Source organism: Heloderma suspectum, chromosome W (genome assembly GCF_057233095.1).
Source record: "Heloderma suspectum isolate Gila_16-S chromosome W, 16-S_ref, whole genome shotgun sequence".
In the NCBI taxonomy this organism is placed as follows: Eukaryota; Metazoa; Chordata; class Lepidosauria; order Squamata; family Helodermatidae; genus Heloderma; species Heloderma suspectum.
In genome coordinates, this window is record NC_139475.1 from 58,763,610 (window position 1) to 58,778,086 (window position 14,477).

Below are 14,477 nucleotides of genomic sequence, written 5' to 3' on the forward strand. Positions count from 1 at the left end.
CTCTGTTTTTCCCTCTCGGGCTTCTTGGGGAGTGGAGGGGAAGGTGGGTTTTGCAAGGTACTGGCCAAACGTGGGTTTCTCCTCCTCCCCATGGCTTCTGTCTCTTCCCTTGTCCTCAGAACGCAATCTGAACCCCAAAGCAGCCTGCTTGAAACGACGCGAAGAGGAGAAAGTGTCTGGTGTGGTAGGTGACCCCCAGATGGCACTTTCAGCATCTCATCCAGGTCTAGGAGATGGGCACAACCCCGTGGGACATATGTAAAAGGTACCCTCTCCTGGCACCTGTCAGAGGTCCTTCCTCAGAATGTTGAGCTCCTGCGTGGGAGCAGCATGAGTTGCTTTGCATTGACATTTTGGCACTCGCGAAACGTCTCGCTGATGTTCCAGCTCCGAATCTATTTCCCAGAGCCCCAAGTGTCCATTAATGACAATGGACTTTTTCTTCTTCTTAATTGCTATGCAGGGGGCCATTTTCAAGGGGAGTTGCAGGTGGGGAGGGAAGGGTTAACCCTACCATACCCACACGCTGAAATACCCCCTCCCCCGAACCCCCCTGCTTAGTAATTCAGCTTAGGAAAAAAAAGTCCATTGGTGCCAATGGAAGCTTTTCTTTTAAGCTTAACTGCATGGGGAGGGGGCAATTTTCCCACAGGAGGAAAAGAAAGAAAGGTGGGATAGGGCAGTGAGAGATTATAAATTGTAATTGAAGAGGACCCGCTGATGAGTTGGAGTGGGGTGCAAATTAATTAAAGAATTTATTTTATTTGAGGTGATTTGGAAGAGAAATGAATTGGCTGGCTTTGCCTTCTGTGAGACGTAAATAAATCCCAGTCGTTATTTCTAAATTTGCATGTGTAGATATAAATTACCATATGCGAATTTTATGCAGATTTGAGCCTCACAGGCCTCAGCCCCAAATCTTTTAAGTGCTTAGCAAAACCCTGATGTGGCTAGTCCTTGATATTTTGGTGCCAGAGGCAGGAAATCCAAATGTCGGTGTGCCACCACAGAGAAGGCCCCGGTTACTCTGATACTAAGGGGGGGCACAAAACAGAACCTTCAAGTCTGATCTTAACACATGGGCAGACTTGTTCGGGAGAAGGTGGTGTTCCATAAGATTCCTGTGGTTGATGCAACAGTCTTGCTGAAGCTATGCAAGTCTGGGTCTCATCAGGGACTAGATGGGAGACTCCCCCAAGTATGCCAAGACAGAGAAGTAATGACTGACCATAGATCAGGGGCAGAGCCCGTGCTTTGTATGCAGAGGGCCACAGGTTTAATCCACTTCATCTTCAGTTAAAAAGGATTCGTTAACAGGTGAAGGGATGGTCCCTTCTCTGCCTAGGACCCTGAAGAGTGGCTGCCACTCAGGAGACAATGTAGCCTGACAAATAGTCTGGCCTGGCATAAAGCAGATAGATAGATCAACAGACACACACACTGTTTAAAGCATCAAACAGCACTTCAGATAAGTTTGTTCTTGATGCCAGAAAATGCCGTTAATCACTTAAACATCTATTAAAATCTTAAAGCAAAACATTTCAGCTTCCATCTTCTTCAGCTACTCTGATATGACTCAAAGGGCCCTGTAGCCAAGGTGGCAGATAGAGCAGAGAAGATGGAATATTCCAAGGCGTGGCATGTGCTGTGGATGAGTGATGCCAGGTGTTATCTTCCAGGTTAAGGCCATGTGGTAGTGTTAAGTCTCTGTATCTAGAAGGGAAATACCCCCCTCCCCCCAATTTTTTGAACTGAAGTGCTTTGCAATAGGTTGTTCCAATTTGTTTTGTTGAGATTGAGGATTTATGGCTCCTGAAAGGTGTGTGTAGGTCAATTGTTTTACCTACATACTGAATTTGACATTCCGGGCGTTTGCATTAGTTCTGTGCCAAAAATTTCCCCCACATGTTTTTTGACCATTTTCATTTGATTTGACAGAAAAGAAATGGCTTTCGAAAAGAAATTCCAAGGAGGAGACATTTTGGAGGAATTCCCCTGGGTTGGGTTTGGGGCTCCTGGGCTTCCCTTACTTAGGAGGCTGAGGAGTGTGCGTGAGAGTCCTGTCTTTCATTGTACAGTCATCTCTGTGGCAGCCTGTAGCCTCCTCGGCTTCCTGCCCTTCATTTAAAGCCATCGTGAGGAAGACGTCAGGAGGCAATTCCTCACATGGGGCTTTTTCAGTTCAGAAAGCGCAGGTGGCCCGGGAGGCTGCAGAGCAATGGAAAGACGTGCAATAGAGAGAGAAAACACACGCAGCCCCCTCGGCCCCCTCGCAGTGATTAGGGAAGCGCAAAAATACCACCAAAAGAAATTCAAAATTCTGCCTCGGAAGAGTGGAAGCCTCAATGTGGTTGATGCTGTTGCCGCCTACGGAAGCAACGCAAGAAACCCAAAACCCTTAGGAGAAAAGAAAGGGCCTGTGCTACAACCCCTGCCGACAGTGAGCCCTATCTGTGAGAAACCGTTGCAGAATTTCTCCTCCCCTAGGAGAAATTCAGTGAAACTGTCCCCCCAGTTTCTCTGCCCACAAGCAGGCTGGAGAATTTTGAGAGGTCCTTTGCGCACAGCTCTAGTTTGCATTCAGTGATATACATTGCATTGCAGCCCTTGCAGGCGATGTTTTGTTTATGTAGTAAGTCCTGCCAATCTTTAAGGTAACTGTGTCCCTAAGTTAAACACAGGTGATGCAGCACTTGGATTCACAAGGATGATAGATATAGGTATATATGTATTTATTTTCCCCCTTGTCTCTTCATAGACAATTTCTTTTCTTCACCTGGAAGCAGACGTCTGTAGAAAGAAGGGAAGGCCATATCTCTCTCTCTCACACACACACACACACACACACACACATACTGTGTGTCTGCACCAGGAACTGTAGTCCTGTTTAAATACTGACGCATGGCAATGGAAGTTCAGTGTGCTCTAAGGAACTTTTTTTTTCTCCAAAAGAAAGGAAAAGCAACAACTTTATCAAACAAAAACCAACAAAAAATCAACAGCAAAGATTGCCTTAAGTGTATATTCTGGAACTGTCAATGCATATTCTTCAGTTACCAAGCGGGAGGTGGGGGGAAGTGTTACGTTACAAGTGGCTTGTGTTCACAAAAGGCCAGCAGAAGAAATTGTGCCTACGCATTTATTTTTCTTTTTTAAAAAAACAACGAAAATAACATTAGTTACGGTATTTTTTTTAACGTAGAACAAACATAGTAATGCCTTTTTGGTGTTTTTTTTAAAGCTTCTTTTGCATATATGTTTTGTAAGCAACAACGAAAAAAATTGTGTAAAGAGAAAGAGAGAGACTTGATTCCCCATGCTTTTTTCTGCTGCTGTTTCTATAGTTAATGTTGCATATTATTTTTTAAATAAGATGAACCAGAAATATTAAAAGTTCATATTAAGAGACTGGATGTTTAAAAAAACAAACAAAAGAGGAGAGGAGTCAGCGAGTGTTTGTTTTTTGGCTCTGAAAAAGCCACTACATGAGTTTAGCCAGGCAGGCTAATAAATGTCCTCACTTGGGTGGAAATTTCCATGATCCATCTGGATGTGCTGATATCTCTTTTCCTTTAGGCTGCTTGGAATATAGGAGGGGTGGGGGGAGATGACAAAGGAGCCCAGCAGCTGATGGCTCTTTTGTCTTTCATCTCAAAGGATGTGCCCAGGAGTGATTCTTTAAAGTCTTATATTTCATCCTGCCCCCTCCCATCTCTCCTGAAAATGTTTGTGGTCCCATTTAAATGGGAGGTGAACAAACTACAAGCAGAAATAAGTTTGGTTCCTTTTTGTGGGGGTGTACCAACCTAAGATGGTAACGTCTCTGAAATAGACATGTCAGGGTGCTGGAAAACATGGACTCGAAGGAGCAAGGTGGCAGGAACTTGGGAGTACACAGAAGTGTGATGGATAACAACTCGTCTTTTTAAAAAGCACCTGAGCAAACAGATGCAGAACAAAAGTGAAAGGTTTGGAACAGCAACAAAACCAACGCTGCCACATTTGAGGCAGAACAAAGACCCCTTGGGAGAAGAAGAACAAAAGCCATGCGGGGTGTGGATGGAAAGACAGAGATGCTTACGTCATGGAGAGCCCCACCCCTGGATGGGGGTCTGTTGTGATACATGTACATCCTGAAAAAGATGGATGTGTGAGCACCTGTGCCAACACTGTGACCCTCCAGGTCTGTTTAGAAAACGCACTTCCACAGCAGTCTGGTCAAACTGTCCCACCCGTGAATGACATTCAGGGAGATCTTCCCCTGCCCTCGTTGTGGACAGAAAGAAGTAGAGCCTTTGTGTCCCTCTACTTCCAGATACGTCACTGTAAGGCTGTATCCACACCAGTGTGTGTGTGGGGGGGGGGCAGTTGAGGGACCGTGGTCCAGTTGCCCCAAAGATTTAACACAAACCACGTGGCTGATTTGGGCTGTGTAACTCTGCAACTTTGCCCTCTCCGTGCCAGAGCTGCGGGCCTCGCTCATGGGGCACTGCAGCCTAGACTATGAGGTTCCAAATCTTGGAGTGTTGGCTTCTGCAAGTGGAGGGGAGGAGGATATGGTAGAGGATGCTCAGTGTTCCACTGTAACTCCATTCCAGCTTATGCTTCCTCAGATGCCAGAAGAGAAGCCTAGCAAAAAGGGTGGGAAATGCGGGGGGGGGGGGGGGACTTTTCCCGTGGAACCTGTGAAACCTCTGCCTTGTCACAGCCCTGGTCCACCTTTGAAAGGGAGAAAAGGGCCGGTGTCTCACTGACAAAGGGGGACTGCCCAATTTGAGCCAGCAGCAGCATCGCTTGTCTTGCCTTGTCCCAATTTGCAGAGTTCTTATTTTCTGACTGTGGGTGCGGGCATTTGTTTCAAAGTTGCCATTGGGGAAAGTTCTCGCAGGAACTTGGAGGGGAAAGTGCTACGCCAACACTGCAAGGGTCATCCAGAGAGCACCACCTGCCCCCCGCCTTGTTCCATCCCCTCCTTTTGCTGCACAGACGAATTTGGAACATGCCACATGGTCGACCTGGGTACAAACAGCTTTGCAAGAACGGAGTATGCTGAGTGGGCACGTCCAATCTCCTGTGGACAAGAGAACTTGCCCACTCTCTGCACCAGCACCACCCCGGCTGAGCATCTCTGCAAAGCAGAACATGTGACAACTTCCTTTTATTGTCAGATCTTCCCAAATCTCTTCCCAGTCCACCAGCTCAAAACAAGGTTTTTTTTGTTGAAGTTGTTGGTTCATTTCTTTGGCTTTGTTTTACTTGTTTGGAAGTATTTCTGTTCTGTTGAAGGGAAGCTCACTTTCTAAGGGGGTGTCTACACTACAGACTAAACCAGTTTCAAACCAGTTTATCTAAAGGGATGCTGCAGTTTCCTGAGGGTACTGAGAATTCTTTGCTAGAGAATCCTCTCCCCTGCCCAAGCAGCCCCTCTTCCTAGAGCTACAATTCCCAAAATTACTGCATTTGGTAGCTGTAATTGCTAAAAAAGAGGGTTTGAAACCAGTTTTAAGTTTGTAATACAGATATGTCCCAAGGAATCTTGGGATATTTATTTTTGTTGGAGAGGGGATTGGGGTTTTAGGAGACAAGAAAGGACAACCAGCAAATAAAAAGTCTTAGGGGAAACAGCATCATGGGAAAATTTAACTTTTTTTGTTTTAAAAAATATAGGGGTTCAAGCAATGCAGAGAACAAAAAGTAACTTGATTCCTGTTAAGATATATTTTTTTAGGGGGGCGGGGGGGGCTGTGTATTTTTCAGCCCTTTTAGATTGTTTTGAGGGTTCTTTTTGTTATTGGGGCTTTTTTATATTAAAAAAATTAAAAAATAGGCCCTTGCTTTTTTTTGGGGGGTGCCCCCAGTCCAGCTACAGTTAGTCATGGCTGTGTCTCATGGAAATGAATGGACTAACATAAGTCCTTTTGCTCCTAGTGGGGTTGAAGTCATGTCTAACTGTGTTTGGATCAGGGCCTTGGTGTTTTGCTGCCTACATGTAAATCCAGCTCTATGTAACGGGCTGAGACCTTTGTTATTAAATCAGATACACATTATAGTTTTGATAGATAGATAGATAGATAGATAGATAGATAGATAGATAGATAGATCGATCTATATCTAGATAGATAGATAGATAGATAGATAGATAGATAGATAGATTGATCTATATCTATCTATCTAGATGAGTATGTGTGTGTATGTATATATATATATATATATATATATATATATATATATAAAAAAATATGTCTAACCCCAATAAAAAAAGGAAAAAGTATTTGGGGGTGGAAGGGGGCAGGATAGAAAAAAAATGGGGGGACTGAATCACAGTTTCTGAGATTGGGGGAGCACAGGGGTTAAAATTGTGTTTCTGAGTGCCTCAAGATATGGATTGTGTTCATTTAAAAAATAATAATTTTATACAAGTGTCAAGAAAAAAAAAACGCTAGCTGGATTATTTAAATTTTTTAAATAATCCTTTTTTAAAAGTAGAATTTTGAGAACTGTCTTGTATATAACAGTAATGTAGCAATAAATGTGACATTTTATAACAATATTACCTCTTTTTTTCTCCCCCTCCCCGTATCTGTCTTTCAGATGTTGTATACCTATCAATGAAAAAGTTATAATAAAGGGTTTACCTTGTACTAAACCTGCTTCTGGCTGTCTCACTTTTTGTTTCATTCCTGCCCCAGTTGAGCTGAACTTTAGAAAACAGATGATGTGAGAACTGCTGCAGTGTAGTAATTTTTTTTAAATCGGGTTTTTAAAATTATTTCTCACGATAAATTTGTCATTTGGATCACAGCATGGTATAGCAACCAACATTGACAACAAAATGAAGGTGCAGTTTTAAAAGAGAAAATATTAAGCACAAGAGGAAATCAAGGGAGATCACATACAAAATAGTAAGGTATTACATAGTTTGCCATAAGAAAATAATTGGAAAGAAACTAAAATGGCCCCTTATGCATCGCCAGTAAAAAGAGGTAAAAAAAGGGGGGACACATTTGCATAAACGTTTCACGTGCTAATTTATATGTGCAGATGCAAATTTGGAAAGTATTACTATAATCTAAATCAGGAGGGCAGCCTCTGGGGGTCAGAGCTCCACATTGCTCCCACAGGGTGCTGCACCCCTACCCCCTGCTGAATTTGCTGCCAAATTTGGTGTCACAGTAGCGGCAGGAAAAAAATGGGCTATTTTTCTTGAAAACAAGGCTCACAAAGGGAGCACTTACCTTGTGTGGAAGCAAAATTGTTTTCCTGGGCATGCGATTCTGCTTCCAAACAAGGTGTGGGTTCCCCATGTACTTTGTTTGCAGGAAAAATCACTTGTTTTGCTGCTGCTGTTAATTCAGCAGCAGTGGTGAGGGGCAGCAAAAAAGGCCAGGGGGCCATGTGTTCCCCACCCCTGTTCTGAATAGAAATACAATGCCTCTTACCATAGTGAGGAAAACTGTCGAGGTGACTGATGCGTGTGCTGCTTAGACAGAGGTGCTGATGGGCAACCTCAGTGCCTTTGCTCTCCCTCCCTTCTTTTGATTCTTCGTCTTTAAATCAGATTTGGACTGGACGGCCCTTCAAATGCAGCAGGGGTGGGGAGCCGGTGACTCCCTAGATAATGGGAGTTGGACTCCAACCACTTCTAGAATGCCTTCAAATGGAGGACTCTCCTCTGTAAAATAGGACACATAACCACCATAGAAGAACCCCACAAATCTGTTCAATAAATATCTGAGGATGGTCAAACTGGATGCTTAAAAGCAGGCTTAGGGTGCAATCAGTTGCAACCTTGAGAGACGGAAGCCTCCGAACTTGGAAGCTTCCGTATATCCAGTGCCCCTGCCGGATTGAAGCAGGAGGGTGGGAGGAGTGATGGAGGCAATCTTCACCTCCCCATCCTCTGATCACTGACTTTTTCACAAGATAGGACGTTTTTGCCCATCATAAGAGCATAAGAAGAGCTGTGCTGGATCAGGCCAAGGGTCCATCTAGTCTAGCATTCTGTTCACACAGTGGCCAACCAGCTGCCCACGGGAAACCCACAGGCAGGACAGGAGTGCAACAGCACCCTCCCGCCCATGTTCCCCAGCAGCTGGTGTACACAGGCTCACTGGTTCTGGTACTCGAGGTAGCGCATAGCCATTGATAGCCTTCTCCAGGAATTTGTCCAACCCCCTTTTCAAGCCATCCAAATGGGTGGCCATCACTACATCCTGTGGTAGCGAGTTTCATTGTTTAACTACGCACCATGTGAATAAATGCTTCCTTTTATCTGTCCTGAATCTCCCACCAATCAGCTTCATAGGATGGCCCCAGGTATTTTGAGAGAGGGAGAAAAATGTCTCCCTTTCCATATTCTCCACACCATGCATAATTTCGTAGACCTCTCTCATGTCTCCCTTTACCCTCTTTTTTTCCAAGCTAAAGAATCCCAGCTGTTGTAACCTTCTCCCATAGGGGAGATGCTCCAGCCCCTTGGTCATTTTAGATGCCCTTTTCTGCACTTTTTCCAGCTCTACAGTATCTTTTTTTAGGTGTGGTGACCAGAACTGGACACAGTATTCCAATTGTGGTCGCACCATAGATTTCTATAGGGGTAGTAAGATGTTGGCAGTTTTATTCTGAATCCCTTTTCTAATTATTCCTAACATGGAGTTTGTCTTTTTTACAGTGGCCACACACTGGGTTGACATCTTCATTGAGCTGTCCACCACAACCCCAAGATGTCTTTCCTGGTCAGTCACCGCTAGCTCAGATCCCATCAGGCTACAGTTGAAGCTGGGATTTTTTGCCCCGACGTACGTAACTTTACACTTGCGTACACTGAACTGCATTTGCCATTTCAATGCCCATTCTCCCAGTTTGGAGAGATCCCTTTGGAGCTCTTCACAATCCCTTTTTGTTTTAACCAACCTAAATAATTTGGTATCATCAGCAAACTTGGCCACTTCACTGCTCACTAATTCCAGATCACTTATGAACAGGTTGAGAAGCATTGGTCCTAATACAGATCCCTGTGGGATCTTACTTACCTCCACTGAGAGTATTTACCATTTATTCCTACTCTCTGCTTTCTCTTCTTGAACCAGTTACTGCTCCATAAGAGGACCTGTCCTCTTATTCCAGGACTGCTAAGTTTGCTCAGGAGTCTTTGGTGAGGGACTTTGTCAAAAGCCTTTTGGAAGTCCAAGCAAACAATGTCTACCAGATCGCCCCTGTCTACATGTTTATTGACACTCTCAAAGAACTCTAGAAGGTTAGTGAGACAGGACTTACCTTTGTGGAAGCCATGTTGATTCTTTCTCAGCAGGGCTTGTCCTATATGCTTACTAATTTTATCTTTAATAATGCCTTCAACCAATTTACCCAGAACAGACGTTAAGCTAATGGGCCTGTGATTTCCTGGATCCCCCTTGGATCCCTTTTTGAACATTGGTGTTACACTGGCCATCTTCCAGTCCTCTGATATAGAGCCTGATCTTAGGGACATGTTGCATATTTTGGTTAGAAGATCAGCAATTTCATATTTGAGTTCTTTGAGAACTCTAGGATGGGTACCATCTGGGCCTGGTGATTTATTTGCTTCCAGTTTATCAATAAGGTTGAGAATTTCATCTTTTGTCACCACTCTTTGCCTCAGCTCCTGAGGCTCCCTTCCTGAAAACATCAGTTCAGGCACAGGTATCTGTCCTGTATCTTCTGCAGTGAAGACAGATGAAAAGGATTCATTTAGCCTCTCTGCAGTCTCCTTGCCCTCCTTCAGTCCTCCTTTAGCTCCATTGTCATCCAATGGTCCAACTGCCTCCCTAGCTCATTTTCTGCTTCTGATACATTTAAAGAATTCTTTACTGTTGGCCTTGGTGTTGTTAGCGATATGCTCTTCGAAATGCTTTTTTGCATCTCTTATTGTCTGCTTGCATTGCCTTTGTGCCAGCTTGTGCTGCCTTTCGTTTTCCTCACTTGGGCAAGACTCCCATTTTCTGAAGGAAGCTCTCTTTTCTCTAGTAGCTCCCTTAACACTGCTCGTCAACCATGCCGGTGACCTCTTGGACCTGGTGCTGCCTCTCCTAACCTGTGGTATGCATTTTAGCTGGGCTTCCGTTATTGTGGTTTTGAGTAATCCCCAAGCATTCTGAAGGGATTTAATCCTCTTGACTGCCCCTTTTGACTTCTTTTTGACCAGTTCCCTCATTTCAGAGAAGTTTCCTCTTCTGAAGTCAAATGTGACTGTGCTGGACTTCCTGGGCAGTTTTCCACTTGAATGCGTATGAAATCTGATCGCACTGGGATCACGGTTTCCAACTGGGTCGACAGCATTTACATCTCGTACTAGATTAAATCCACGGTTGCCTCCCCTCCGGTCAGTTCCATGACCAACTGTTCTAGGGCACAGTCGTTCAGGGCATTGAGAAATTTACCCTCCTCGTCGTGGCTGGAACACGCATTTACCCAGTCTGTGTGGGGGTAATTGAAGCCGCCCATTCTTACAACACTTCCTCGTTTGGCGGCCCCCCTGATTTTGTTTTCCATCTCAAGGTCGCTCTGAGCATTCTGGTCTGGGGGACGATAGCACGTTCCCAGCACTAAAGTAGTTTTGGAGCCTGGTATTGGCGCCCACAGCGCTTCTCTGGAAGAGCCTACCCCTTTTAGGTGCGCTGGTCCACTCGACACTGTGCCCTCTCTGACGTACAGGGCAACACCCACCCACCCCAGTACGCCCTGCCCTGTCCTTCCTGTAGAGTTTATATCCAGAGGTGACCGTATCCCACCGGTTCTCTCCACTCCACAAGGTTTCTGTAATGGCCACTATATCCAGGTTTTCCTTTAAAATCAAGCTGGACTAGATGGACCCTTGGTCTGATCCAGCAGGGCTCTTCTGATATTCTTATGTTCTAATGCATTTTAAAAACAAAATAACTCTGAGGTGCACATCCCCAGTATACTATGCATGCCAAGTTACAGGCATCTAGGTTTCAAGATTTTGGCACTATGGTGCTGATGGATGGACACACACACACATTCTCTTTTATTATTATAGATGATATGTTTAATGCTGTGTTTTAAAATCTAGCTGCTTGGATATTTATCTTTTCAAAATTATTTGACATTAATTGTTGCCTCTTGTAAAACTTTTATACAACTCTTTTATCGTGTTTTATCTTTACTTTTATGAATTTGCTTTTCTTCTGTATGTCATTTATTCTGTGTGTCACCCAGAGAGCTTCAGCTGTAGGGCAACTCATAAATTAAACTGAAAGAGGGAAATCTGCCTGTGAGCTTGTGCAGAGTGCTTTTCACTCACCACAGAGTCATGTTAAAGAGCATCATCGCAGCCACCTCATATTTCACTGGCCCAACCAGTAAAACTGTGTTTGAGCCACCAGCTAGTGATGGGTCCTGGAAAAACGAAAAACTTGTCAAAGCTATGCCCATATCCCATCATGGCCCCACCCATGACCATCAGACCTGGAGTACTGGTCAGAGTGGATGCAAGCAATTTTATCTTCAAACTGTTGTGTAAACAAGCCACAAGCTGGATGCAATTCAGATTATCCCTCCCACCCAGAAAAACTCTTTTGGACAACACTGAGCATACGCAATGGTGGTAGAGAAACAATTTATCTTGTTTATGTTATGTTGTGTGTGGGGGGGGTTGCTACGTTATGTTACGTTATGCTTTATTTCTATGCTGCTTTTCAGCCAAAAGGCCCCCAAAGCAGCTCACAAAAATATACAAATATTCAAACAATACACTAAATGCAAGTTTAAAGCAGAAATATCATAACAGCAGTTTAAAACTAAAACAACTAAAAACCTTGCAGTCCGAACACACCACCTATATATCGAAAAGCAAAACCCCATCAGCAAAAATGCCAGAGTAGAGCTGAAATAGTCCAGGGCTCCTTATAAGGTTTCCCAGGCAGGGGGATGGGCAGAGCAGATGAGGGGAAAAAAGCCTTGGTTGGAACAGCACCTCCCCCTGAAGCAGAGCCTTTGCTGCTATCACCACCACTGACAGTGTCAGAATTCATGCAGGGCACGCTGTGCCCCACATGCAAATAGAGTGGTAGAGTAGATGCTTTGAATGCAAACGGTCCCAGGTTCAGTCCCTGGCATCTCCTGGTGGGGCCGGGCAAAACTCTGCCCAAGACTCTGAAAAACCACTGCCACTCAGTGATAACAGTACTGAACTAGATGGTCTGACACGGTATAAGGCACTTCTCATGTCCCTTTATGTAGAATCATGAGGTCTGCACCCTTACTTCATTTTTAGGGGAAGGGCCATAGGTCACTGAATAGGGCACCTGCTTTTCATGCAGAAGGCCCCAGGTTTGATCCCTGGCATCTAGACCCCATCTGAGACACTTGAGAGCCGCTTCCAGTCAGGGTAGGCTGTTCTGCGCTAGAAGGACCAATGGCCTGACCATTTTAGGGAGCAATCCTATGGCCACTAGACAGTGGCTAGATGGCCATAGGATATGACGTTTTCCAGGAACCAACCTCCCTCCGCTTCCACGCTGCCTCTGAGGCAGTGCAAAAGAGCCCCATCCTCCATGCTCGCAAGAGGAGCACGGAGTGGCTGAAAAGGGGTGTGGCTGGGGGCATTCCGGGATAGGGAGAGCACAATTGCCTGTACGACACATCCTATGCATCGTGCAGCAGCCTCCCTCCCTGCTCCATACTCCCACAGCTAGACAGCCACAATCAACTGTCTAGCTGAAAAAGCAGGGCAGGAGAAGCACAGAGGGAACAATCCCTTCTGTGCTTCTCCTGCCCTGCTTTGGATAGGCGGTCGCCTCCGAGTTGGGAGGCGGCCGCCTATCTGGATAGGATTCATGCGCATCAGAGTGTTCATGACATCCTGCCTCAGCATTCATGGACTTGCTCTCTTTTACACACACACACACACACACACACACGCGCGCATTTAACTTTGAGAGGTGTGCAGGAGGCTGAAACCTGAAAAGAGCGTCAGCTGTGGTACATGCACCTGCATGTTAGCAACATTTTTCAAAAGCATTCCTCAAACAGCTCAACAAAGACAGGACACTGTGTACCATTGAGGCTGTCTCTGATGAATAGGGAAATCCAGTATACACACAGGGCTGCCTACACCACTGGATCTGTTTGGTAACCCAGATGTTCAAGAACATGCTTAACCAGTTTCTGGCCACTGTATTAATTGGCCCACACAACAGGTCCACTCCCTTTGCCGTCTTCCCCCATTTCCTTCTATCTTCTGACTCAGCACCTTGGTTCTCTTTCTTTTTTCCAGAACAACCTTTGGGGGATGTGCAGTGATGACAGTTATTTCACCAGGACATCCCCCCCACCCCCCAGGACAACAATATCATTTGGGAGTTTTGCAGCATGCAGTGGTACCACATGAGTCATTTAGGTTTTCCGAACCGGAAACAGTGGTGCAGCCAGGTAACTTTAGACCCATGACATAATGGTCTTAAGGATAGGTGTGCATGGGGGGGGGGGGGGGTTACTATTTCAGTTGCGAAGCACATGATGAACATTTCTCTTTCCCACCCCCACCTCCACTGCCATTCCATGCTTTAAAAGCTGCTTCTACGTTCCTGATAAGTTAGAACAAAAAACAAAATCTGTTTTCCAACCCTTATAAAAGAAAGAAATATCCTGAGCACATGCAGTTTTGCATTTTAAATTCACTTAAATCTTGACTACAGGAATAAAATGGAATTTGTTTCCACTGCCCTGATTCTAAACACATTTACTTGGAATAAGCAACATTTTGGTGTAGAAAAAGATAATATATTTTAAAAGTAAAAATAATAAGCTTCTGTAAACATGCCCCCCCTTCATGGATCACTGCCTTGTTGTGGCGAAGGGGCTTGCGTAACTCAGTGAAGCCATAAGCTATGCCGTGCAGGGCCACCCAAGACGGACCGGTCATGGCGGAGAGTTCTGACAAAATGTGGTCCACTGGAGAAGGAAATGGCAACCCACTCCAGTACTCCTGCCAAGAAAACCCCATGGAACGTATCACAAGGCTGAAAGGGATGATGCTGGAAGATGAGCCCCTCAGGTCGGAAGGTGTCCAATATACTACTGGGGAAGAGCAGAGGGAATTTCCAAGTAGCTCCAGAAAGTGAAGTGGCTGGGCCAAAGCCGAAAGGACACTCAGCTGTGGATGTGTCTGGTGGTGAAAAGGAAGTCCGATGCTGTAAAGAACAATATTGTTTAGGAACCTGGAATGTATGATCAATGAATCAAGGTAAGCTGGAGGTGGTCAAGCATGAGATGGCAAGATTGAACATCGACATCTTGGGAATCAGCAAACTCAAATGGACAGGCATGGGCGAATTTAATTCAGGTGACCATCATATCTACTACTGTGGGCAAGAATCCCTTAGAAGAAATGGAGTAGCACTCATAGTCAACAAAAGGGTGGGAAAAGCAGTACTGGGGTACAATCTCAAAAACGATAGAATGATCTCAGTACGAAT

General features: G+C 45.0%; 1 protein-coding gene across 10 annotated transcripts in view; it reads left to right on the forward strand.

Moving 5' to 3' along the window:
* Nucleotides 1–6,084, forward strand: part of LOC146334059 (transcription factor E2-alpha-like) — a 109,474-nt gene extending 103,390 nt beyond the window's left edge. For 9 of the 10 annotated variants that reach the window (XR_014786417.1, XM_084825098.1, XM_084825100.1 and 6 more), the window contains 2 exons: nt 120–265; nt 2,759–6,084. Coding sequence is in view for 9 of the 10 variants with exons in the window: in XM_084825098.1 (XP_084681224.1) it covers nt 120–262 (143 nt within the window). In the remaining variant the exon portion in view is untranslated. Of the gene's footprint in view, nt 1–119 lie in introns of all 10 variants that reach the window. The other variant, XM_084825101.1, reaches the window with a different exon arrangement.
* The last annotated feature ends 8,393 nt before the right edge of the window (nt 6,085–14,477 follow it).